This window comes from Engraulis encrasicolus, chromosome 22, assembly GCF_034702125.1.
Source record: "Engraulis encrasicolus isolate BLACKSEA-1 chromosome 22, IST_EnEncr_1.0, whole genome shotgun sequence".
NCBI lineage: Eukaryota > Metazoa > Chordata > Actinopteri > Clupeiformes > Engraulidae > Engraulis > Engraulis encrasicolus.
The window spans coordinates 19,112,557-19,136,051 of NC_085878.1; the positions used below are offsets into that span (position 1 = coordinate 19,112,557).

General features: G+C 41.4%; 3 protein-coding genes across 3 annotated transcripts in view; all 3 read left to right on the top strand.

Annotated features, from left to right (window-relative positions):
* The window catches only part of trpc3 (transient receptor potential cation channel, subfamily C, member 3), a 50,862-nt gene extending 43,165 nt beyond the window's left edge, over positions 1 to 7,697 (top strand). The window contains exons 9-13 of the mRNA XM_063189217.1: positions 1,685 to 1,880; positions 3,670 to 3,879; positions 6,233 to 6,316; positions 6,443 to 6,518; positions 7,350 to 7,697. Coding sequence (XP_063045287.1) covers positions 1,685 to 1,880; positions 3,670 to 3,879; positions 6,233 to 6,316; positions 6,443 to 6,518; positions 7,350 to 7,492 — 709 coding nt within the window. The 3' untranslated portion in view covers positions 7,493 to 7,697. The remainder of the gene's footprint in view (positions 1 to 1,684; positions 1,881 to 3,669; positions 3,880 to 6,232; positions 6,317 to 6,442; positions 6,519 to 7,349) is intronic.
* A 5,540-nt stretch (positions 7,698 to 13,237) lies between these two features.
* Positions 13,238 to 17,661, top strand: LOC134439310 (glutathione S-transferase P-like). Its single transcript, XM_063189216.1, has 7 exons — positions 13,238 to 13,312; positions 13,593 to 13,625; positions 13,934 to 14,040; positions 15,610 to 15,697; positions 15,788 to 15,891; positions 16,005 to 16,106; positions 17,381 to 17,661. Coding segments are annotated over exons 1-7 (624 nt in total). The 5' UTR covers positions 13,238 to 13,311; the 3' UTR covers positions 17,570 to 17,661.
* Positions 17,662 to 18,588: 927 nt separating this feature from the next.
* Positions 18,589 to 23,148, top strand: LOC134438503 (glutathione S-transferase P-like). Its single transcript, XM_063188078.1, has 7 exons — positions 18,589 to 18,692; positions 19,393 to 19,428; positions 20,291 to 20,400; positions 21,255 to 21,342; positions 21,809 to 21,912; positions 22,523 to 22,624; positions 22,725 to 23,148. Coding segments are annotated over exons 1-7 (630 nt in total). The 5' UTR covers positions 18,589 to 18,691; the 3' UTR covers positions 22,914 to 23,148.
* Positions 23,149 to 23,495: the final 347 nt, after the last annotated feature.

Genomic DNA, 23,495 nt, shown 5'->3' on the forward strand with positions numbered 1-23,495 from the left:
GGCATAGCAACTGATGGCCTCACCTCAACATTAAAAGTCTCCAGGAGCTCCTAACTACTGTGTCCTTCCACTTACTTCTTTTCACATACTTACTGAACTTAAGTGCTGTTCATAAAACTAAGAGGCTGGTGGGGCTGAATTACTCATCATGAATTCTTAACACATAAAGTGTTGGCAAGGTAGCTTTCTAAAATTGCTTAGACATACTTGACAAATGACTATACGATGAGAAAGCTTGTATTATATAAGCAATCATACCACATTTGGTACACGTACAAACATGAAAAATGTAACATGAAATGGCTTTGGAAAAATGAAATATACACAGCTCAGCTCGCGGTCTTCCGAATATTTTGAATGTGAATCTGTGAAGCGTGCTTCTAAAGCTGATTTTACAGTAGTCTAAAAGTTTCACAGAGAAAGTTGTGTTTATTTTAAAAAGCCTTAAGTCAAGGAAGTGAGAATACGCTGGCTTACCTCATAGCCTACTCACTGAAGAGGAACCAAGAGGAGCGTGTTGGATGAGGGAATCCTGAGCAAACTAAGTAATTTCACAGTGGACCAGGCTCCCCATATGTTAGCCATACAGCTGCTCAAGCTCTCCCAGAAGTCAGCCAGTAGAACAGAATGTGCTGCAACAGTCTGTGGTCAGGGCCATCATCAGCGTTCCCAGGAGGGGGCTTCTTCAGTAAAGCTGTAGCATTTCCTACACTGACAAGAAGGGGATAGAGTAGTGTTTCTCAACAGGGGTGTTACAGGCCCCCAGGGGGTGTTAGGGAGTCCTATAGGCGTTGAGAAAGATACAGATGAGAGGGGGTGCCATTGGGGTGCATTAGTCTAATTTACTATTTAATCCTAAGGGGGGCATTGGCAGGCATATGATGAGGTCAAGGGGCCGTTTGCTCAAAAAAGGTTGAAAACCACCGGGATAGAGAGAGACTATGACAATAGTCTAGCAGTGACATAGCAGCAATGAAGATTATTTAGGATGCCATGCATTGCCATAACTGTCTCTTCAGATGACTATTTTGCAGTGTAGTGTCTTGGATTGAGCACCATTATACTTCCAACTAAGTGATCCATATGCCTAGGTGGCTTCACACCACATCTTACAAACGTGTTACATTGGCTGCATGCTACTTTATATCCAGAGCTTGCAAGAATTTCCATATCAACACACAGATAGTAAACAGCACTATCGTGCTACATGTTTGGAACTATTTATCTTCAATATACAGTACTACACTGTCCCACAACGGCTGATTGTTTACATCAAATAAGATCACCTGATAGGCTGTGTGGGAGGCAGAGGAAGAGAGAAGGCCTGAGAGAGACAGGGATGAGAGAAATAGGAAAGGAAGTAAAGGGAAGGTTGCACAGAGCCTTCACACTTCACGTCAGCCATTGCTACTTCTAAGACGTAGGGCTTAACCTGCTGTGTGTATATCTACCAACTGCTGTCTGATTAACTGTCACACATGGCCACAGTTTAAGGGTGATGCGGCCCCTTTAACACTGCGAGGCACCTCTGCTAGCTGCTCATTCATCACAATCCCCCCTACCTACTTTTTTTTCTGTTTTTGTCTCACAGTGACTCTCTCTCCGTCCCTGCCTGCCTCCCTTCCTCTCTCTCTCTCCCTCCCTCCCTCCCTCTCTCTCTCTCTCTCCTTTCTCCTGCCCGTAGGGTGGAGGAGAGCTTTAAGACTCTGTTCTGGTCTATTTTCGGCCTGTCAGAGGTGTCCTCTGTGGTGCTGAAATATGACCACAAGTTTATAGAGAACATCGGCTACGTGCTGTACGGGATTTACAACGTCACCATGGTGGTGGTGCTGCTCAACATGCTGATCGCCATGATCAACAGCTCCTACCAGGAGATAGAGGTCAGAACTACGACTCCACATACCCATGTATTATATTATATTATATTATATTATATTATATTATATTATATTATATTATATTATATTATATTATATTATATTATATTATATTATGCCTATATTATATTATATTATATTGCACTGTATTACACATATCACAGTATGTCACTCACGCCCATCAGATTACCATAGAGGTCAGAACCCTGACTCCACATACCTATGTACCTGTATTATATTGTTATATTGCATTGTATTGCACATATTATAACATATAACGTTGGCAGTTCCATCACACTACCAGGAGAGGTCAGAACTATGACTCCACATTCCAGAACAGTGACTCCACATCCCTATATAGAGCTCGAAAGTGACGTCACTTCCCCCGATTTCATGGGACCTCAACTGCGTTTTTAACGGAAAATTGTAGCATGTAATCCAATGGCGGTATTAAAATGATATTTCGATCCCCTTCGAGTTGTGCCACGAGCTCCACATATGTTGTTTTCTGATATTTTTGTTTGAATTTTTCTTACGAACCCCAAAACGCCAAAAGAAGGGTGTGTTACTTCACATTTTTCACGCAGACGGCCTCAGGACAAAATATTAATACTTCTGCATGAATAATCTATATCTAGCCTCTTAAACAGCATATTTGTAGCCCAGCGCATATAATGGCTGAAATCGGCAGATATTTACTTGCTACCATGTTTTTAGATGGTCAGCTTTGGTCCCGTGAAATGCGGAACTAAGGGCCGGGACTTTCAAGCTCTATATAGCATAATTACATTGCAGGATATTACACATATCATATTATATCATTCATGCCCATCACACTACAAGGAGATACGTACTGTAAAGGTCAGAACCCTGACTCCACATTCCTATGTAGTATATTTTTATCACATCACATTGTATTGCACATATCATCAACATTTTAGCGTTCCCAGTTCCATCACACTACCAAGAGAGGGAGTTCAGAACGATGACTTCACATTCCTATGTTTGTTTATTTTTTTAACGTTGTCTTGTATTACACATATGATATTATATCAGTCACTCCCTTCACACTACCACTCTACCGACTTGCAATCGGGATGTTGGACGTGAGAAAGGCCCCAAAAAGTGTCTCTGCGCTGATTGGGTGGGGGGTGGGGGACAAGTAATGAATGAGTTGTTGATCATATTTAACAAACTATCAATAGGACAATCTAGGCACCTACATAAGCTATATTCATATGTTCCCCACTGAGTTCCATAAGGAGTAATATCAATAGGCCAACCACTGACAATTTCTTTTACAGTGAGTGACACGTATTTTTTATTTACAGTAGATGATTTTTCTTATTTCTGGTACTGTTAGATGCACATACAATTCAATTAATCACATTTTGCATTTACAGACAGAAAAGGGGAGCATTTACATGCTGTAATTTCACAGATAATTGTTCTCTGAATTTATCATGTGTCTGTTACCTCAATCTACCTCATCAAAGGTTAATGAGACATGGCAAATGGAGGTCTTTGGAAATGAGACATTTGCAGTAGATTATTCTCACAGTGGATGAATGCCCAAACAATGAAAACACAGCTAGGGAAGTGGGTGTCAGTGCCAATGGATATTGCAACAATAACACAACATGTCAAAAAGGCCTGGCAGGATGCCAACTGATTCAGTGAGGCATGGCTTATTGTACTGTCATTGTGGCATGCTTTGTTCAAAGTGCCTGTTCAAAGTTACCTGTGCGCCCTCCTCCTATATCTTTACTAATTTCTGATGATTTTCCAACAGGATGATGCGGATGTGGAGTGGAAGTTTGCGCGGTCCAAGCTTTGGCTGTCCTACTTTGACAACGGCAAGACACTGCCGCCCCCGTTCAGCATCGTGCCCAGCCCCAAGTCCTTCTTCCAGTGTATACGCCGCCTCGTTGGCTGCCTCCGCTGTCGCAGGAGGAACCTGAAGAAGGATGTCGAGCTGGGCATGGACAGCTCCAAGTCCAGGGTACCTATCAATGCTAGATAGCTTGGTTATGTACTCTCTCTTGGGTGCTGGTTACACGTGTGCAAATGCAGAATTTTTTTTTTTCGTTTAGATATAAACATGGTATATGGATAGAAAGAACACCATTGTGACAGGTGCACTTTAGCCTCCTAAAAGGGATATTTTTAAAATCGTATTTTTAAAAGGAGTTGTCTAAAACTTTGTTTATGGATAAACGTTTTCAGAAATATCCATATACTGTACGTGTAAACAGCTCCTTAGTCTTACTCTCTCCTACACCCTCTTTCTTCTAGGGCTGTAACAAGGGCTCCACTCACGATTCTGTTCGTGTAATGATTTTTGACCTACAGTTCGATACATCCCACGATTTTTGAAATGTATCTTTTTGATTATCATCTACAGGTACAATAGGTTACAAGAAACTACTAATGATTTTAATGAAACTACTAATGATCAATAATGAAACTACTAATGATCAATAATGAAATTGATTTGAAGCTTGCAAGCACCATCATATCCCATCATGGGGTTGTTTTCTGGACTGAAGGGTAAAAGAACTTTGAAAGGGCATATCACGATACTGCCTTCTTGCATCATGATACAGTATTGTGACTCTGTGTATCCCGATATCTCCATGCAATACAATATCGTTACAGCCCTACTTTCTTACTCTTCATCTTTCTCTAATTCTTTTGCTCCCTCTTTGTGAGTGCATGGCTGGACTGCTCCAATCCTGTGGTATCAACACCAAACACATACTGAAGCTTGTTTACCGACTTTCTCTCTCTCTCTCTCTCTCTCTCTCTCTCTCTCTCTCTCTCTCTCTCTCTCTCTCTCTCTCTCTCTCTCTCTCTCTGCTCTTTCTGCCGCTCTGTCTATCCCTCCATCTATGTGTACACGGTTGTGTGTTGTGTGTTTAGCGTTAGCTTTAGGTCAGAGGTATCATTATATACCCTATTATGGTGTGTGTGTGTGTGTGTGTGTGTGTGTGTGTGTGTGTGTGTGTGTGTGTGTGTGTGTGTGTGTGTGTGTGTGTGTGTGTGTGTGTGTGTGTGTGTGTGTGTGTGTGTGTGTGTGTCTGTGTGTGTGTGCACACGTGTTCCTGTTGGTGTAGCTGTCACTCCAGGTCAGGAGACCTCTTTTCAATTGCTGGTGCTTTCCATGCCTTTGTCTGCTTGTTTATTTTTGTTTGGGTGTATTTCCTCTATCTGTACCATCTCCATGATATGTGTTTTCTAGTCCTGGGGGAATGTATCATTTCATTGGCTTCATCTGTTAATGTATCTTCAATTATCCTTTAGCTGCCAATCCCATCACTCTCTCTCTCTCTCCCTCTCTCTCTCTCTCTCTCTCTCTCTCTCTCTCTCTCTCTCTCTCTCTCTCTCTCTCTCTCTCTCTCTCTTTCTCTCGCTCTCTCTCGCTCTCCCTCCCTTAAGGCCGTGGTGCACTCAGAGCCGACATGTGGCCCTGCATGATAATCTATTGCCACAATAAATGACACAGGTTGTATCCCCTTTGTTAGAAACTCATTGGGGTTCTTACCCCGAGGCTGGAAATGCAATTGATTTTAAACGCTGCATCAGAAAAAAAATGACCAAGAAAAGAAAAGAAAATCCACAACAGCAGCAACCAGGAAAAAAAAGACAAACACTGAAAAATAGAAAGACGAAGCAGCTGCTGCCTTTGTGCCTGAGGAGAAAGTCAATACCGTTGATGTGCAAGAGGTGAATGGCAAAGCCTTTGTAATGTCAGATGAATTCAGCTCAGCTCCGCTCCGCCGTGGTGTGTGGCGCTGATTCCATAAGGAGGGGATGAGTCATCTTTCTTTAAGGAAGTTCATTCAAACGTCCTTAAACATGTAGCATAACAGCATTACGGTGATTCATGTCATTCTAGGGCCATGTCTAGGGCCCTTCCATTAGCACACGTGCACCTCTAATCACCTTGTTCCAGCCGGCTAATTGAATAGCAGAAGGGGAAAGGTAAATGGGATGGGATGGCCTCATAGACACATAGCCTACCGTGAGCTGGAAATATGCAGCCATTTTTCCTCTGACTCATTGAATTTTCATGACACGGGGGAGGCTGGTATCTTTTCAGAGCCTCTCAGTGTCAGACACAGGGCAGCGATGTGTGTGTGTGTGTGTGTGTGTGTGTGTGTGTGTGTGTGTGTGTGTGTGTGTGTGTGTGTGTGTGTGTCTGTCTGTCTGTTTCTCTCTCTCTCTCTCTCTCGTGTGTGTGCGTTGCAGGCGTTACTATCAACTATCAACCATGTATCTTGCTAATCCTTTTAAATAGCATGCGTGTAATCTCTGTGTATATAATTGCACTGTTTTTATTGGTGTGTTTGCAGTTAAACCTCTTCACTCAAGCCAACATTCGCATTACTGAGTCCCAGAGTTTCAACAGCATCCTCAACCAGCCAACACGCTATCAGGTAGCACATCTGCAACACCCCTATGGAGTAGATAGATATGCTATTCGATGCTATTCTAGTTGGTTGTCATTCTCTTCATTCCTTTCATTCCTGTCGTTCGTTAACTTGCCCTGCTTCTTCTCTCAGCAAATCATGAAACGGCTCATTAAGCGCTACGTTCTGAAAGCACAAGTTGATAAGGAGAACGATGAGGTCAACGAAGGTGAGCACCATTGGCTAAATCTGGTTTTGGAGTTGCTCCATATTCACATACCATTTCAGTAGCATAAGGGCTTCTGCACACCGGCTCCGACAAAGTGCTGAGCACTGCTCCGCAAAAGTTAGATTCCATTGTTGTCAATAGAACCCTGCACACTGGCGCCAATGTCCGCGGACATTCACGGATGTCGGATAGCGATTAGAGACAAGTTCTATTTTGTCGGCACCGCCCATTGACTATCAATGCTATGTTCGTGTGAAATTGGGTTTGGGGGTCGGAACTGTGTTGGAAGCGAAAGTGCTCTGCTGTGCTGTCGGAGCTGGTGTGCGGAAGCCCTAATAGTAGTATACTATTTTGTACATTATTTTCTCTTTTTTTGGACTGATGTAGAAGCTATAGCTGCACCTTTTAAATTGCATGTTTTGTTATGTATCTGTGGCTCTTGTGATTTTTAGATAAAGACTTCAGGCAGAACAGTTTTGCTCGTCAATTAAAATCAGGTATCTGATTGTGTGGTGTATAACAAAAAAAAATGGCAAATGATACAGTAAGCTATTCACCATTTTAATCAATCTGACCAAAGGATGATTGTGCTGTGCAGTGTTTGTTTAACAGCCATGAATGACATATACAGTATGTAGCCTTTGGAATATACTGTAAGACAAGTGAAAGTGAATGGCATATGAATGGAATATACAGTAAGCAATAAGGCATTTGAGTGTTCCCCTCATACAATTGAATCACTCCCTGGAGCAGCCTAGTTTCATGCAGCGTTCAAGTGTCGTGAGTAAAGGTGATTTCCTCTTCCTCCTCTCCTCGATCCTCAATCTCCAGGTGAGCTGAAGGAGATCAAGCAGGACATTTCCAGCCTGCGCTACGAGCTGCTGGAGGACAAGTCTCAGGCCACCGAGGAGCTGTCCCTGCTCATCCAGAAGCTCAGCGACAAGCTCAACCTGGGCCCCATACGCTGCGAGTAGCAGAGGGGCAGACAGGGGGCGCTCTCCCAGGTCTAGCAGGTCAATGTTGGGCAGTGGCGATCCCAGAGACGGAGACGCTCTATTGGGAACTAAGAACATCTTTGCCGATCCTACATGGATTAGTGCTCCGGGCAAGACTCCCTCCCGAATAACATCCCCCTGTTCTACTGTCCTACACATACTCGTACACGCACGCATACGGACACACGCACACACACACACGCACACACACACACACACACACACACACACACACACACACACACACACACACACACACACACACACACACAGTCAACAACCCTGCGCCCCCTTGCCCCCACCTCCACAGAAACATACAAAATAACTTTGCTAAAATAACTGCTACAATTGCTAATTTGACTGCTAATTTGGCCAGACGGTCTGCTCCCTGGACTGGCCCTAACGTCGTGGACCACAGTGGAGCTCATCTGATGTTTGGATATGAAAGCAGTGGACAATTTGACTTAACAGACTCAAGGCAACACCTACTGTAGGAGGCAAAAGACTGCCTTCAGACTCTTTGTGGAATTCTTATCAAAGGGAAATCACATTTTTAATAACATGTTCTGTCCAACCTTGTCATGTTTGTTGTGTCATATTTATGCTATTTATCCTTTTGTATTTATTTTAGTTGTTTCTCATTCCCACAATCAACTGTTTTGTCTACGTGGAAGTCAATGTAACTACCCAGTATGCGAATTCACAATTACAAATATAAATAGGAAGTATATTTATGATATTGCTGACAATATTTCTGTATACAATGTTCTCTTAGGGACACACTTTCGTTCTGTCATAGTTGAGGGTATTTTAGCTTTTATATATAAAAAAATGTCCAGGTGAAATCATAAGCTATGGCAATAACAATCACTTTGTGAATCATCCTTCATCATGTTATGTTTTGTGTATTGCACCAAACCAAGATGAGTATTTTAAGAGAATGTGTTCAGAATTAAGTGTAAGACTTTGCTTAAAAAACTCAAGGTGTCAATGTAAAGTTGTACAGTTCCAATAATATATGCATTGATCTGGAAAGGGCACTTTGAGTTTTCTGTCACAAAACTTGATTGCCTGTTTTTCCCCCTGATATTTTGAAGTTAAGAGCTGAGTAAACAGAATGTATGTCACCTGAGCACAAGAGGACTGCATGAATGTATGAGTTCTCTATATAGCATTGTATATATAGTCTATGACCACCTGTATGTTCTTCTGTTAGAATGATTGTTTACATGTGCCCATTGTTTATTACAGTTTTTTGCTTTATACTTCACTGAGCAATGTTTGAAGGTCCAATGTGTAACTTAGTCTCATCCCGTCAACTCTTCATAACACATCTCAAAATATAGCCTGATAAACCAGACTAAATGTGAGATTGGATGTTTAATTTAGTCTGGCCCCGATGAATGATACATCAGAAGATTGTTGATGAGAGCAACCCGCCCCGGCCAACGCTCTGACCAATCAGTGTCATCTTTCTTGTTGTTGTGCTTTCCCAGCACCGCGGGCTTCGTCGCCACTTCCTCTTTCAAAACACATCAAAACACATCTCTGCACTGTGATTGGTTTGCCAGATTAAGGGCATTTTGACAGTTCACGGCTATGGATCAAGGCTGGACTAGTCGCAGGTAAAAAAAAATAAAAATTGACCGCCAGCGGGTGGCGCTAGTTTACTAGGCTACTCAAAATACACATTTCATGATCTATGGTTGGTTTAATCTCTAGAAGTAGCCTAGACATCCACGACTCAAGTCATGACAAAATTTGACAGGTGAAGCTTTATCCTCTGTTTCCTTAACCTGCTATTACAGTAATATGGCTCATGAATATGGAGTGACAACCCGAGTTCATGTATATGTAAGAGACCAATTTCAATACTTCAAGTTGATGGTGTTTGATAAATATTCATGAAGAGGGCATTTCTTTACTCATATATTGATAATGAACAAGTTCATGAGTTACATACTGGACCTTTAAAGGTAGTTCATGTTTTTTTCTGTCCAATTAGGAAGATGGAACCTGGGGAAACTACTATACTGTGAGATTATAATAACATAACTGGGCGTAATTATATATCACTATATACTGTATGACTGAAAACAAATCATGTGAGTTCAATTATTTTTCTTGCTGTTCACTTCACTGAAAACCTGTTCGGAAGAGCATAGAGCAAGAACTAAAATCTAAAATAGCATTGTGTCTTTGAATGTTACTTTATTTTATGTTGCAATGACATTTTGAATCATTTTATTGTATTTGGCCAAACTAGTCAGGAAGTACATTTTCTTTTTTATGCACATAATGCCAAAAACTATATTTTATTAGAATAAATACAGATGTTAATTATGTTTGCGCCTGCAGATGATCTGTGTAGTGTATGCTTATGGATAAACTGTTCAGAGTCAGGAAAAGCAAATGTTGTCTTAACGATATAATCTACAGACTCAACCCCAACACACACACGCACACACACACACACACACACACACACACACACACACACACACACACACACACACACACACACACACACACACACACACACACACACACACACACACACACACACACGATGCATAAGCACTGGTTTATAATTTACAAATGGATTACAAATAAAATGGTCGATGTAATCACAAGATTATACAATACAAATGACCTGTAGTTGGTGGTGCATCTAAATGAGTTGATTAATATTCTGATCAGTTTATATATAAAGATTTTTTGTGAAATTGCTTGTCTTGAGTATGATCTTAGTGACTTTTAATTTTCGGAAGTGGATTTGCGTAATCTAGATTTGGATTAACCGTGAGGCCATTTTGATATTAAAAAAAAGAAAATCTAGCATGCTTCTGCACTCATATAGAGAAACATTTTCCCATTTACTTGAGTGCTGCCCTTCCATTCCACTGTTCTTGTAAATGCACACACTCAGACAAATAGTGAAACAGTGAGGATACCCTCGCCACCAATGCTCTGTTGGTGCTGCCAGCGTTTTCACAGCTGTCAAACAGTGCCCCCATGAGGTCCCTAGAGGTAACACGACTCCGCCTCAGAATGGCATGCTCTCCTGGTTCATTCATTTTTTTTTTTTTTACACAACACAAGCACTTTTCATTTTGATGGTACAGTAGGCGGCGCCGCCGCGCCAAATTACTGTAAAATCTTTTAATTGCATGCAATGATTGAGTTCACACCATGGATGGAGTCTTTGGATGTTTAATAATGGATTCGTGAGTGAGGTTGCTATGGCACGAGTGGTTCTCAAACTGTGGGCCGTGGCCGCACTGGTGGGCCTTGAAAGTATTCCTATCGGGCCTTGAAATTGCTTTCTATAAAATCAACATAATATTGGTGTGTGTGCTGCTGTTGACTTTTTGTTTGAGTTGTATTGTTTATTGGGTCAGAGGTGGGCCCTGAACATTTGAGAACATTTCAAGTGGGCCCAAAGCTGGAATAGATTGAGAACCCCTGCATTATACCTGTGCAGTTGCTAATATGTTAGAGGATAATTGAATTCACAACATGCAAATTATCTCAGTATAATACTGTAAGGCAAAAAAAAACCAGGACCCACGTATTGTGCAGCTGTTTGTGCTATATTATGTGAGGCTGTCATGCAAAACACTTTAGAACAGACGTTTTGAATGTTTAATAAGGAACTTAAGTGTGTAGTTGGCTGTATTCATTACACAAAACAACAGGTGTTTCATTGCCCCCTTTGTGATTGGTGATATGTGAGATCAGTGTAAATTGCGGGCCACTGAATGGTGTCACCCTAGCCCTGGGCTATACTAACAACAAGCATGACTCTGCAAAAATATGGGGCAGAGAAGAGGAAGGCATGTCAGCAAAACAGGTTGAACCCAAACAACCCATATCTGCTTTGTTTCAGCCTTGTTATTTGAGATTATCCCATAAAAGACATGAAATCATTTCAGACGTTTCATGGGAAATTCAGGTGTGGTTGGCCCTATGCATTGCACACAAAAGGCTACCAGGTGTTTTATTGCTCCCGTTTGTGCTTGCGGCAGGTCAACCTAGACCTGAGCTGGCGACCATGACAACCATGTAAAGTATACTGTGCAGGCCAAGAGCAAGGTGTTTCTGCAAACGGCTCAGTCAAGTTGACTCTAAATATCCTGCATTTTCATTTCTGTCACGTTCCTTTGAGTAATTCTGTTCTATTAGGCCTATATTGCGTGAGACTAAAGATCTTAAAATACTGTGCATGCCAAAGGAGAGCAAGCTGTGTTTAAAAACAGCCCAGGTATGTTGAACCTACTGTATGCATCCCTTTGCTTATATCGGTTTGATTTTAGCTGTTCACTGAGTAATTATGTGAAATTTGTACATGCGACCATCATGTAAAGGATGTTTGAACAAGTTTTATGTTTTAAGGACGAATTCTGGGGTATCTGGCTCTATGCATTACACATATTACATACAGTATGTATGCCTCTAGGTGGTGCAGTATGCAGTGCACGCCAATACAAACCACAGCCAACACAAGATGTGTCACTCTATGTGTAAGATGTGGAAAAGACGTAGCCTCTAACTGCAGATGGGGTTGCCGGCGGGCCTATTCACTACTAGCTGAAAATACTCAACTACATCATAACAACATTGCTATGACAGTGCTGAGAGCCTTAAGTAACAGATTAAGACATTGACATTACAATTTTGGTGACAGTAAGGTTATAACATAGGTGCTGCGCTAAGGGGTTAAGATCAGAATTTGGTTTAATGATTAATTGTGTAATTGCCTGTATTATTCCCTGTGTGGTTTCAACCTGGGCCTAGTCTACCCCGAGCATGACTCAATACACACAAGACACAATATGCAGGTCAGAGGAGTGCAAGTTGTGGCTGCAGACATGACGTAACATTACGATAGCATTATATTGCACTTGGGTGATGTTTTTTTCCAAAGTGACTGACAGTTGTTTAGATACAGGGTATTGGAAAGTCCCGGAGCAATACAGGTGGCAAATGGTTAGCCTTGGTTAGCAAATAGTGAGGTGCCATGCTGAGGGGCACTTCAGCCATAGCTGGAGGTGTAGGGAGATGTAAGGGTGGGATTCGAACCAGCAACCCTGTAATCATAAGACTGCCTCTCTAACCATTAGGCCATGGCTGTCCAACTGCTGCAAACAGACAGGATGACTCTGCACATTCTGTGTCTGTTTCATTGTAGCTCTGCTCAAGTCTTAATCTGTTACTTAAGGCTGTCTGTAATGTCATTGCTTTGTTGTTATGATGTAGTTCAGTGTTCTCAGCAAAGAGTGAACTGGCCCAAGAGCACAAATAGGCGCCAGCAGGCCCACAAATAGGCTACTCACTGATGAATTCAATTGAGATGCATTGCACATAATATCAAATGTTTTATCTCTGGTTGTGGTTGCTGCAGGTGTCTGCTTTGACTGGCCTGACCGGTCCATCATGACTTTACAGAATATACAGGCAAGGCGTGTCTACAAACAGCACAGGCAGGTTGACTTTACATATGTCAGCACTCACACACACACACATGCACGCATGCATACACACACACACACGCACACGCACACACACACACACACACACACACACACACACACACACACACACACACACACACACACACACACACATGCCTTAGACAATGGCAAATGCGATGGCAAATGATTAAGGATCAGAGTAAAAAAAATGTTTTCACAAGGTTGGGCGTATATAAGACACGTACATACTCGCCTGGCAAATATTCCACCCTTCATTCACTGACTGAACACCTTTGCTGCACTGTAGTGAGACAAAAACTCGAAAGTAAGTGATCGCTTAAGACGGTTTTATCTTATTGACCTATTTCATGTGTGTCGTTGGGAAAAGATAGCTGAGCCTTCTGTAATACACCTGAAGTTTGATATGCAAAGGCTATTTAATAATAGCCTACTTAAAACCAATACAAACGCATACTTCATTGGGCTGGTTGTATTTGTGCTATGTTTCGTGTTTATTGAGGTCTATCATGCTGTATGATTCATTATAATTTTTTTATCGATGGAGCAATGTGTTTGCTGACTGCATTTTTAAATCTGCGTTGCAGTGGCTTTTGTGCTGACATATTTCCCTGTAAGAGGTGAGCATCACATGTGTTTGTTGTGTTTGTTGTGTTTGTTGTGTGCTGCGCTGTGCTGCGCTTAGCTGTGCTCTCTTCCCTGTGCAAGTATGGTCAGGTCTGTATGGTCAGGTTGTTCTAGACTCCACAGTATGTCATAAACCAAAACTGTCAAAAGAGGAGAGAAAAATACATGCATGTCTAATGGTAAATATTGTGGAAAAAAGATATACATTTATACATGAGGGTGAAATTGCAAGCACTGATACTTTCACTTACAGAAAGTAAAGGACATTGTACATCACAACCTATCTGTTTCTTTTTCACAGGTCGTGCTGAGTCCATCCGGCTGATGTTGAAAGACCAGGGGAAGGAATTCAAAGAGGTTCCAGTCACCTTCGACATGTGGATGGAAGGCACTGTGAAAAATAGCTGTGTGAGTTACTTGAAGATCAAGAGGAAACTCCAACATACATGTCACATGTCACATACAGCTTTATTAGTTAACGCCTTCATGCAGAGCCCCTTATCTGTAATAACCTTATTGGCACCAAAATTGTAATGACCAAATCTTGATCTGCTACAGAAGACATTAGGTGATGTCATATCACTGATTGTATGATGCATTAGAGTGCTACCACATATTTAAGCATACGTCAATGCATCAATGGCTACAGGCTACTTTACAGTCTCTTTAATCGCCCAAGTTGCACAGCACCATAAGGATTTGTAATACAAACAGGCCAGGAGTCACTAATGCCTCTTTTCCACTGCCGGTTTTCTGGCATGCCTACACAGTAAATTTTACAGTGTTAAAATAACACTTAAAGAGTTAAAATCAACACTGTTCTAGTGTCTATTTGGTCCTGCTCCAGATCAGTGTTAAACACTGGTGTTAGATTTATAGTGTTAAGCTAACACTATAAAGAGTAAAGCAGTTTCGGGGAGCATACAATGGCGCAGACAAACTCCATCACCTCGAGGAGGCGGGGGCTCTCTGGAGTACTTCTAACTCCAGACAATTTAACAACTTCATTTGTCACTGACACTGGAGAGCATCTCACTCCATTTGGTGTTGGATTTACTCCAATAGTGTTAATAAGCCTTAACACTGCAAAATTAACACTGGCAAATTTACTGTGTACAGCTCGATACAGCGCGACTCGGCCGCCACTTATTGCTCTGCGATTGAGCTGTATCATGCCCAATCGAAAAGCAAAAAGCGCAGACCGAGTCGCGCTGTGTCGAGCTGTCTGCCTACCAGAAAACCGGCAGTGGAAAAGAGGCATAAATGATTGGTCTCTCTTTGCGGTGAGAGCAAACAGGTTTTGGTTGTCAGAGAAACTAAAATCCCAGGCTACTGAATATCAGGAGCCCGAGAGACACAGCTCAGCACATAGTACATCTTAATGACATCCTTTGGGAGATCAAGGAGAGAAGCGTCAGCAGTAAATCAGATCAACAACATCCTTTTGTCTGATTGCAATATCCATAAAGAAACACAGTCTGACTTGAGTCACATAACCAAAGAAGTAAAGAACTTCATCTTTTTCTTAAATGTCATTGTATTCATATCATTGTATGTATGTCATTTAATGGGTTGAGGCACAGCTACATGCTGGATATGTTTCAGCTGTACTCACCAACTAGGCATCTAAGATCTATAAAGCAAAACTTGCTGCTTTTACCTAATGTCAAAACAAAGTGTGGTGAGGCTGCCTTTAGCTACTATGTTTCAAAGCTCTGGAGTCAATGCCCCTACTATTCAGGCAAAGCTTTTCTCTGCCGCCTTCTTTTAGATATCCAAAGGTATTTTTATCTCTCATTTTTTTTTCTTGTTTCTTGCTTTTATCTTTGCCTCTTTTTATTCTGTTTGTTTTTACCTGCCATGCCTTGTGCTTTTATTGTTTTTATGCTTTTGTTTTTTGCTTTGTTTCATGTTGTTTTGTTTTGCATTGCCTTGCCTATTTATTTATCCCTTCTTTCATTCTGTTATTCATTTTAGCTGTTCGGCCAGTTGCCAAAATTTGAAGATGGCGACCTGACATTGTATCAGTCAAATGCCATTCGACGACATGTTGCAAAAAAGCTGGGTAGGTAAAAAAAATCTATTTTGAGTGTTTGAAAACTATTTGTCAAAATAATCTATTTGACTTACAATTAAGATACTCTGTTTACTGTAGGACTTTGTGGCAAAAATGAAAAGGAGGCCGCCCTCATTGACATGATGGATGAGGCAGTGTCAGACCTTCTGACTAAATACGTCAAACTAATCTATCAAGAATATGTAAGTGGTAACATTAATGACAATAGCATTATTAAAAGTCTAAATACAAAATGCATACAGTCCACAAGTACGAATGTGAATGTGTGTGTGTGTGTGTGTGTGTGTGTCTGCAGGATGCAAAGAAGGCTGACTATATCAAACAGTTGCCATGTGACCTGGAACGCTTTGAGAAGATCATCGCCGGTAACAAGGGAGGCTTCCTCGTTGGGAGTCAGGTAATTACCATATCTTACTGAGCATCACCTAAAGATAACATGACTGGTTCCATCTGCAACACACACACACACACTCAGCTTACTGTAGTCATTCGCAAGATAAACCTGCTCAACATACACTTGTGCAAAGTGTCAAAGACGTCCAAAAAGGAATTGTCATTCAGTGTAACGGATACCTTCTTCTGACTGTAACGGTAAAAAAAACATGATTTTAAAATTGTTTCAAGTGAATGAATGACAGCCGAGACTTTCATGAATTCACTGGGGAAAAAAAATAAAATAAAAAGAGTCATGTTTTTTACAGTTACAGTCAGCAGAAGGTAGCCTATCCGTTACACTGAATGACAATTTCATTTTGCACGTCTTTGACCCAGCCACACCGCAGGGTTGCCGCTTGAAACCTTGACCCATTGATGCCTAAGCACCTGCAAAAAACACCTCCTGAATGCCTAAGCCCTTGCTGGAAAAGTTGCCCTGAGCCTATAAAAACCTAAATATCTTAGCCTCTGATGCACATAAAAACATGACATAATTTAAACCCTTAGACCCTCATCTTGCATTAGAATGTGTTCATTTAGCTGTAACACACCCACATTTTTATTAAAAAAGCGAAAATCTCATGAGTCTGAATGCAGCGTATAGGCCTATGTGTCTCCAGGCACCAAAGGTCTGTATTATGGTCTAGTGCAGTGTTTCTCAACTGGTGGGTCGTGACTCAAAAGTGAGTCGCGGAGGGGTCATGGGTGGCTCGCGGGGCCTTGGTGTAAAAAAAAATGAAATTCTAAAAAAAAAAATCCAACTTTTCCTGCAACAATTTACAACTTTTATTTTGATAGGCTAGTGAACTCCATGTCATCTGTCGTCATAGATACAATCTGAATGTTTATGCGAGATAGATAGCGTGCAACCAGTCATTCGAGTCTTGGTTACATTTTGAAAATTGCATTGAATTGACTTGAACGCTAAAAAAATTGGGTTGCGACCGAATGAGAGTGGAAAATGGTGGGTCCCAAAACTGTTCCAGTTGAGAACCACTGGTCTAGTGACCTCGACTTGCCCTTACCAAAGCTGATATTTTGGGATACTGAAAGTTTTATTATTGTCATTTGGTTTTAAATGCATCGGTAAAAGTTTAAATGCAACCATAGACATTCTAGTTAACCATCACTGGTAGGCCATAACGACCGTGTCCTGTGGAAAACTACAAGCTACCATCAGAGTATGCCATCTGGTATGACTGCCCTCTTACCAGTATTGTGTATCGTTGTTTTTAGATCTCTATTGCAGATTATGGTCTACTGCTCCAGCTGCTCAACCACGAGGTGCTCTGCCCAAGTGCCCTGGACAAGTTCCCCTCTCTCCAGGCCTACAAAGATCGCCTGAGCGCTAGGCCCAATATTAAAGCCTACTTCCAGAGTGACGAATTCAAAAACAGACCCATCAATGGCAATGGAAAACAATAAGACCATGAGATGTAGCAGTAACATTGTCATACACTGTATTAAGTTATCATTTTTATTAAACTGCAATAAACCACATTTTCTGAATGCTTGAATAGACTTGGATTCCTTAATTGAGTATTGGTTTTGATTGGTATTGGTGGCTGGTTATGTCAATCTGACAGAGTGCGTAAAAAGGCAAAATGACACAGGAGAAACAACATTTTGTTAACAAATATATGACACTATATGCGACATGTTGCTGTGAAATTTTGGGGTGGATGGCAGGATGAACCGCTTGTCTTGAAGAAGCTACTGAATGATTCAGTTTCTTACAGGACGGAATATTCTGCTTTCTACATTAGGTGCACTGTGTAAGATTGTGGCCGGAGTGGGTATTGCAACGTTGCTGCTCATCGAAAATGTACGGCCTACTGCCAAATTTGAACTTTTCATGAATATTGACTAACTAATATAAATCAGTAGTTATTAGTATGCCCAAACAACAATAAGTTTTGCAGCTAAAAATCACAAGTTATGGAAATTCAAAATGGTGAACAAGGAGAAGATCCCCCTTTTCATGTATGAAAAGTGCAATTTTCCCAGTCATAATGAATACTTATAATGTGATGGTAAGTATTAATGAAAAAGGTAGCCTATTGTGAATGGGCAGCATGGATTCTAGAAATAAACAAATCAAAATATTACACGGTGCACCTTTAAAGAGTTAATGCGTTTAAAAGGCACAGCTTCTTCAGATGTTGCCAGATTGCCATGTTCATTGTAAACTAAAGCTTAATCTCAGAGCACTCTCAGAAATCTATGATTAACTCAAATGTCCTTGGGTCTGCTTGTGGCCTGTTTTCATGTGACTAGTAGTAGTCACAAATGATAAAATATCACCCCAAGCCTATAAATGCATGTGACTACAACAATGAAAAGTAAAGACAGTGAATATTTTCGTTATCAGAAAACTACATCTGCATGAACTACATGGTTAAACTCCACCTCAGGATGACTCATCAGAAACAGACGGCCGCGTATAAAATCGCGTCCTGGCGCCGCCCCTCGCCACTCACTGACAGCTGAACAGCCAGCGTCTTTGTCCCACTTGGAAAAGCCGATCAAGTCCGTCCAACACTCAACAGTAAGTGCAATATGTAGCATGACCTGGATGCATGAGTCTTCACAGGCATAGTATTATATAGGCTACATGTGCGCGCTAGTGCGCCTGGTAATGCTAAACTGTGACTGCAGGTAACTTCGTCTTATGGTCGACTAGTGGTAGACGGAATAAATCAACCTGATTTGACCCCTGACGTTGCCAAAGTTGGCTTGCATGAACTGACACAATATCGCTCCACTATCACTTGTCAACGTCAAAAATAAGGAATGGCTTTCAATTGCACTGTTGGCTTGTGATAATATTCGATTGTGGACATGCAATCCAAACAGCTGCAAGATTGCACCTTTCATTTTGGAACTTCGACCATGGCGTTTCCATATCCATGCGATATAGTGTGCATGCTCGACATAAGTTTGCGAAATGAATGACAAAGTAGCTTACAAATCAAGCCGATCCCAATACGTTTTGTGCGCCATTGTAATATTGCTCTGCACCGCGAGAGAATTTGGCTTTTGGCCAGATGCCAAATTGCATAAGTCTTTGTGCAGGAAATCGTTCCTCATACGCCCAAAACCGCTATCTTCGTCTATATCGCAAGTGGGTTACAGGGCAACACTGTTGTAGGAAGTGGAACCAAGTTGGTGATTGATGGCTAGACGGCGGTGTTTACATGCGCACTGTTTGTATTAAAGGTAACATGTGTTCATTCTCTCTTTTTCAGTGGCTCCATACACCATCACTTATTTTGCTGTGCGAGGTAGGCTTGCTGAATCCCCAAGGCATCCAGTCATATGACTAAGGGGTCTGGTCTGCTGCGCTCCCTTCCCTTTGGGTGGAATTACAATAGCGTCTTTATTATTTATGGACAATATGGAGTGCAAAGCAGGTTTACACTATACCATTGAAGGGCGTTTTGGGTGGTAAACGGCTCCACCGTCTTTGTTAAACTTTATAGAACATACAATATGCATCAAAGTAACACATTTGACCTATTTTTTTCATGGTCATTTGGCAAGAACAAAGCCTGTTGCATCAATGGCATGTGACCTACTTACAGCTGAAGTAGTTTGGCTGATTTTTAATGTTCTGACAGTGTTTGGACTATTGGTGTGATGTGTCACTTAATTTCTTTACTTCAGTTTACCTCAGTAAAGTGGCCTATTTGGCATAAAATCACCTGCCATGTATCCATGGCAAACGTTATGCATTTCAAGCTACTAGAAACTATTGGGAGTTCAAACATCTCCAGTGAAGTGCCTTAAATGCTTTCCCCTACACTACTCAGCAATAGTTGAGGGGCCTGTCGGGTTTGGGACTGTTTTGCACTTAAGCAAAAGTGGTTCTACCACAGGATGGATCACTGACCAGCTCTTTTTGCATATCACATCTAGCAAACTGCAGGCACTTAATGGTTAACCTGGCACTCTAGCCAAGTTTGCACAGTAGTGTTGTGGGAGCATAACTATTGGTTACATAATGCTGCCGGAATTTGATCTCTATGGGAATCCTGCTGGGATGATTTACTTTCCAGACTGTGTCGAGCACACTAAGTCTGTGTGTCTGTGTGTCTGTGTGTCTGTGTGTCTGTGTGTCTGTGTGTCTGTGTGTCTGACTTGCAGGGCGATGCGGTGCCATGAGGATCATGCTGGCTGATCAGGGTCAGGAGTGGAAGGAGGTGGTTATCAACTATGAGAATGACTGGATGAAGGGAGACCTCAAGGCCACCTGTGTGAGTTTGGACATTTGTTTATTTGAAGGATCATGCACAACCATTAATAAGCTCAATACTAGATCAGAAATGTATTGTCAGTGCTGAGAATAAGAGAACACATTGAAGTTTGCAGACTCAAGGAAGTACCATAATAATACCATGCCAAAGTACTTTCAGAACACATTTTAACAGTCTCTGACTAGGTGATACTAATTCATTAATGACCGATGGTGATCAATATCCATCCAAGCTCAAGTCATCCCCTTGTGTCACTTACTATATTTTCCCCAAGTCATTCAAGCTGATCTGGGACCTGTAGAGGAAGGGTAAAGCAATGATTTTGGCTTTTACTGTAGATAAGTTTCATTCACACATTTCATCTTATTTCATTAATATTACCACCATTGTTTTCTAAGTGTAATTGTGCCTTGGGAATATACACTTTTCATATATGAATAGATGCATCATCTCCATTTTAATCCCCAATGTTAATTCAGACATCATTGGCTGCAAAACCATGCCAGATTAATAATCATGGAAAAGATCACATTTGTGACAGGGCCACATTACGTTTGGAAATAAACTAAACTATGGTACTGTTAAAACTACCCACTGCACCTTTAAGGCATTTCTTGGTGAAGAAGGAAATGGGGGATCCTGATCCTGTCTTGACTGTTCCGCTTATTTGAATGCAGCTGTTCTCTCCATTAGGATTTATGGACTTGTGAATTACATAACGCGTCAATGCTGTTGCATTCCATCATCTGACCTTAAGTGTCCAAAAACATTTGGCTTCTTCTCTCTTGTTGATACTGGTGTTCTAGTGGCTTCACTCATTTTACATCAGTTGTCTGTTGACCTTCATCTCACAGGTGTTTGGGCAGCTCCCCAAGCTCCAAGATGGAGACCTGGAGCTCTTCCAGTCCAACGCCATATTGCGGCACCTGGGCCGTACCCACGGTAAGGCAGCACCCAGTCAGGCAATCATTGACAAACAACACTTTGGACCGAACATAAATTTAAAAAAATTGCGCTGACTGTGCAATGTTAAATGGAAGTATTCCGTTGCATCAGCTGTACCATTGAGCCATTTATGTTTTGCGTATCTACACTACATCTCCGTCACATATTGCACGTCTGCAAGTACAACAAAAGCTACCATGACTACTTCCTATTGCCATTGCCTTTAGCAGTCATGTCCATTTGTTTTTTCAATTTCATTTTGATTGACAAGTATTTCAGTCAGCTGAAATGATTTGGCATCATGTCATGAATGAATTTCAATCACTGTTCTGTAATGCAGCAGAGTTTTAAAAAGGCAAAGTGTGTACCTTAAATTAAAAGTCCGAACTTTTGCCTGCTATTGTGTCTGTGTTGTCCCAAAAGCATGGTAACCAATTTATATTTTTCATGTTTTTTCCCCCAGGTGCATATGGCAGCAACAACAAAGAGGCATCCCTGATTGACATGATGAATGACGGTGTGGAAGACCTCCGCCTTAAATACGGCAAGCTGATCTATCAGGAATATGTAAGTGGTGTTAATGCTGACCTTTTGAGACTATGATTCTGAAATAGGGATTACATCTCTCCTGCTCTGCTAACATGAGACAAAAAAAAAACTTGCACCGTTCTCTGGACTCTACAGGTGTTAATGAAGGTCTGTGGAGTGGAATAATGGTAGTGTGGCTATTTTGAGTGACCACACCGTATTGTTAGTTTATTATTTCTAGACCATCTTTGGTAGTTGTCCATTTGCCATTTATGGTTAGGTGAAGGATAAACTATTACTGCAACTGCTAAATGTTTTCAGGTGACATACTTATCAGAGATTGTTATATAAACTGTGTTTCTTTCTGTAGATAATGAACACTTCATTGCCAGAGACATTCAACAGTTGTGTTATCAGTTATCGTGTTGTAAAGTTGTCGTGGATAAACAATGCACAGAGAGACTTTGATACCATTAGAGTACTAGAATTACTAAGCTTACCTTGGTCACAAACCAACTGATACTCTTTGGCCACCCTGTGTAGGACATGAAAATTGCTACAATTTTTCCACTGTTTTGTCAATATGGATTTGTTTTATGTAAAGAGAAGATTTGTTATCTGTCTTATAAATGCCATTTTTGCGCCCCAGGACACCGGAAAGGACCAGTACCTCAAGGATCTCCCTGACCATCTGTCCAAATTCGACGCGTACCTAGCCAAAAACAAGGCTGGTTTCTTGGTCGGAGACAAGGTACGATGCATCATCATGCACTTGCATAGTATATGAATAAAATGGTAGGCCCACAATCAAACCCCTTTGGTAATCCTTTGTGTTTGTGGTTCTGTTACAGGTGTCATTTGCCGACTACAGTCTGCTTGAGGTGATGTTGAACCACCAGGTGTTGTGTGCCACCTGTCTGGACAGCTTCCCGGCCCTGAAGGCCTTTGTGGCCAAGATGTCCGCCCGTCCCAAACTCAAGGCTTTCCTTGACTCCGATGACTGGAAGAAAACGCCCATTAACGGCAATGGGAAACAGTAGTAACATACTGACTTTTGGGCTCCTGTAGTCAAACGTATACCCTTTAACATTGGCACTTAAAAAGATGAAGACGGCCTGCCTCTTTAATAACTTGTTTGTGTATTTAACGACTTGTGTTTTTGTAGACATTGCTAACCATCGTTTCATACGTTTTTTACACTTGCAATATTCTGTTCTGACTAATGTGACTAAACAAATCATGAAATTGAAAGAAAGAAATATAGTTGCATCATTATTTTGTCATTGTCAGTTTATTGAGGTATGGCACAGAACACAATACATACCACTAATCATTATGCAACAGTAGCGCGTGTGTGTGTGCGTGTGCGTGTGTGTGTGTGTGCTCCCATAAAGTAGTGGTAAAGCAATAAAATGACCAGCAATTCACCAGGCATATTAATGAAGGTGATTTCATATCGATTTCCACTGACACAGCAGCTGTATGAAAATGAGATGAATTCGCAGCACATACCAGAAAGAAAAGGCCACCCATGTGATCAGTCATTTGACTGGTCTTGGTGACCCCATCACCCTGTCTCACAGCATGTAGAGCGAGGCATTGGGCATTTACAATCAATTCAG

Coding starts and splice junctions, on each gene's coding strand:
- LOC134439310 (XM_063189216.1), top strand. Junction 13,626..13,933: donor GACATATTTCCCTGTAAGAG/GTGAGCATCACA, acceptor TCTTTTTCACAG/GTCGTGCTGAGTCCATCCGG. Junction 15,892..16,004: donor AACTAATCTATCAAGAATAT/GTAAGTGGTAAC, acceptor GTGTGTCTGCAG/GATGCAAAGAAGGCTGACTA.
- LOC134438503 (XM_063188078.1), top strand. Junction 19,429..20,290: donor CACTTATTTTGCTGTGCGAG/GTAGGCTTGCTG, acceptor TCTGACTTGCAG/GGCGATGCGGTGCCATGAGG. Junction 22,625..22,724: donor GTTTCTTGGTCGGAGACAAG/GTACGATGCATC, acceptor GTTCTGTTACAG/GTGTCATTTGCCGACTACAG.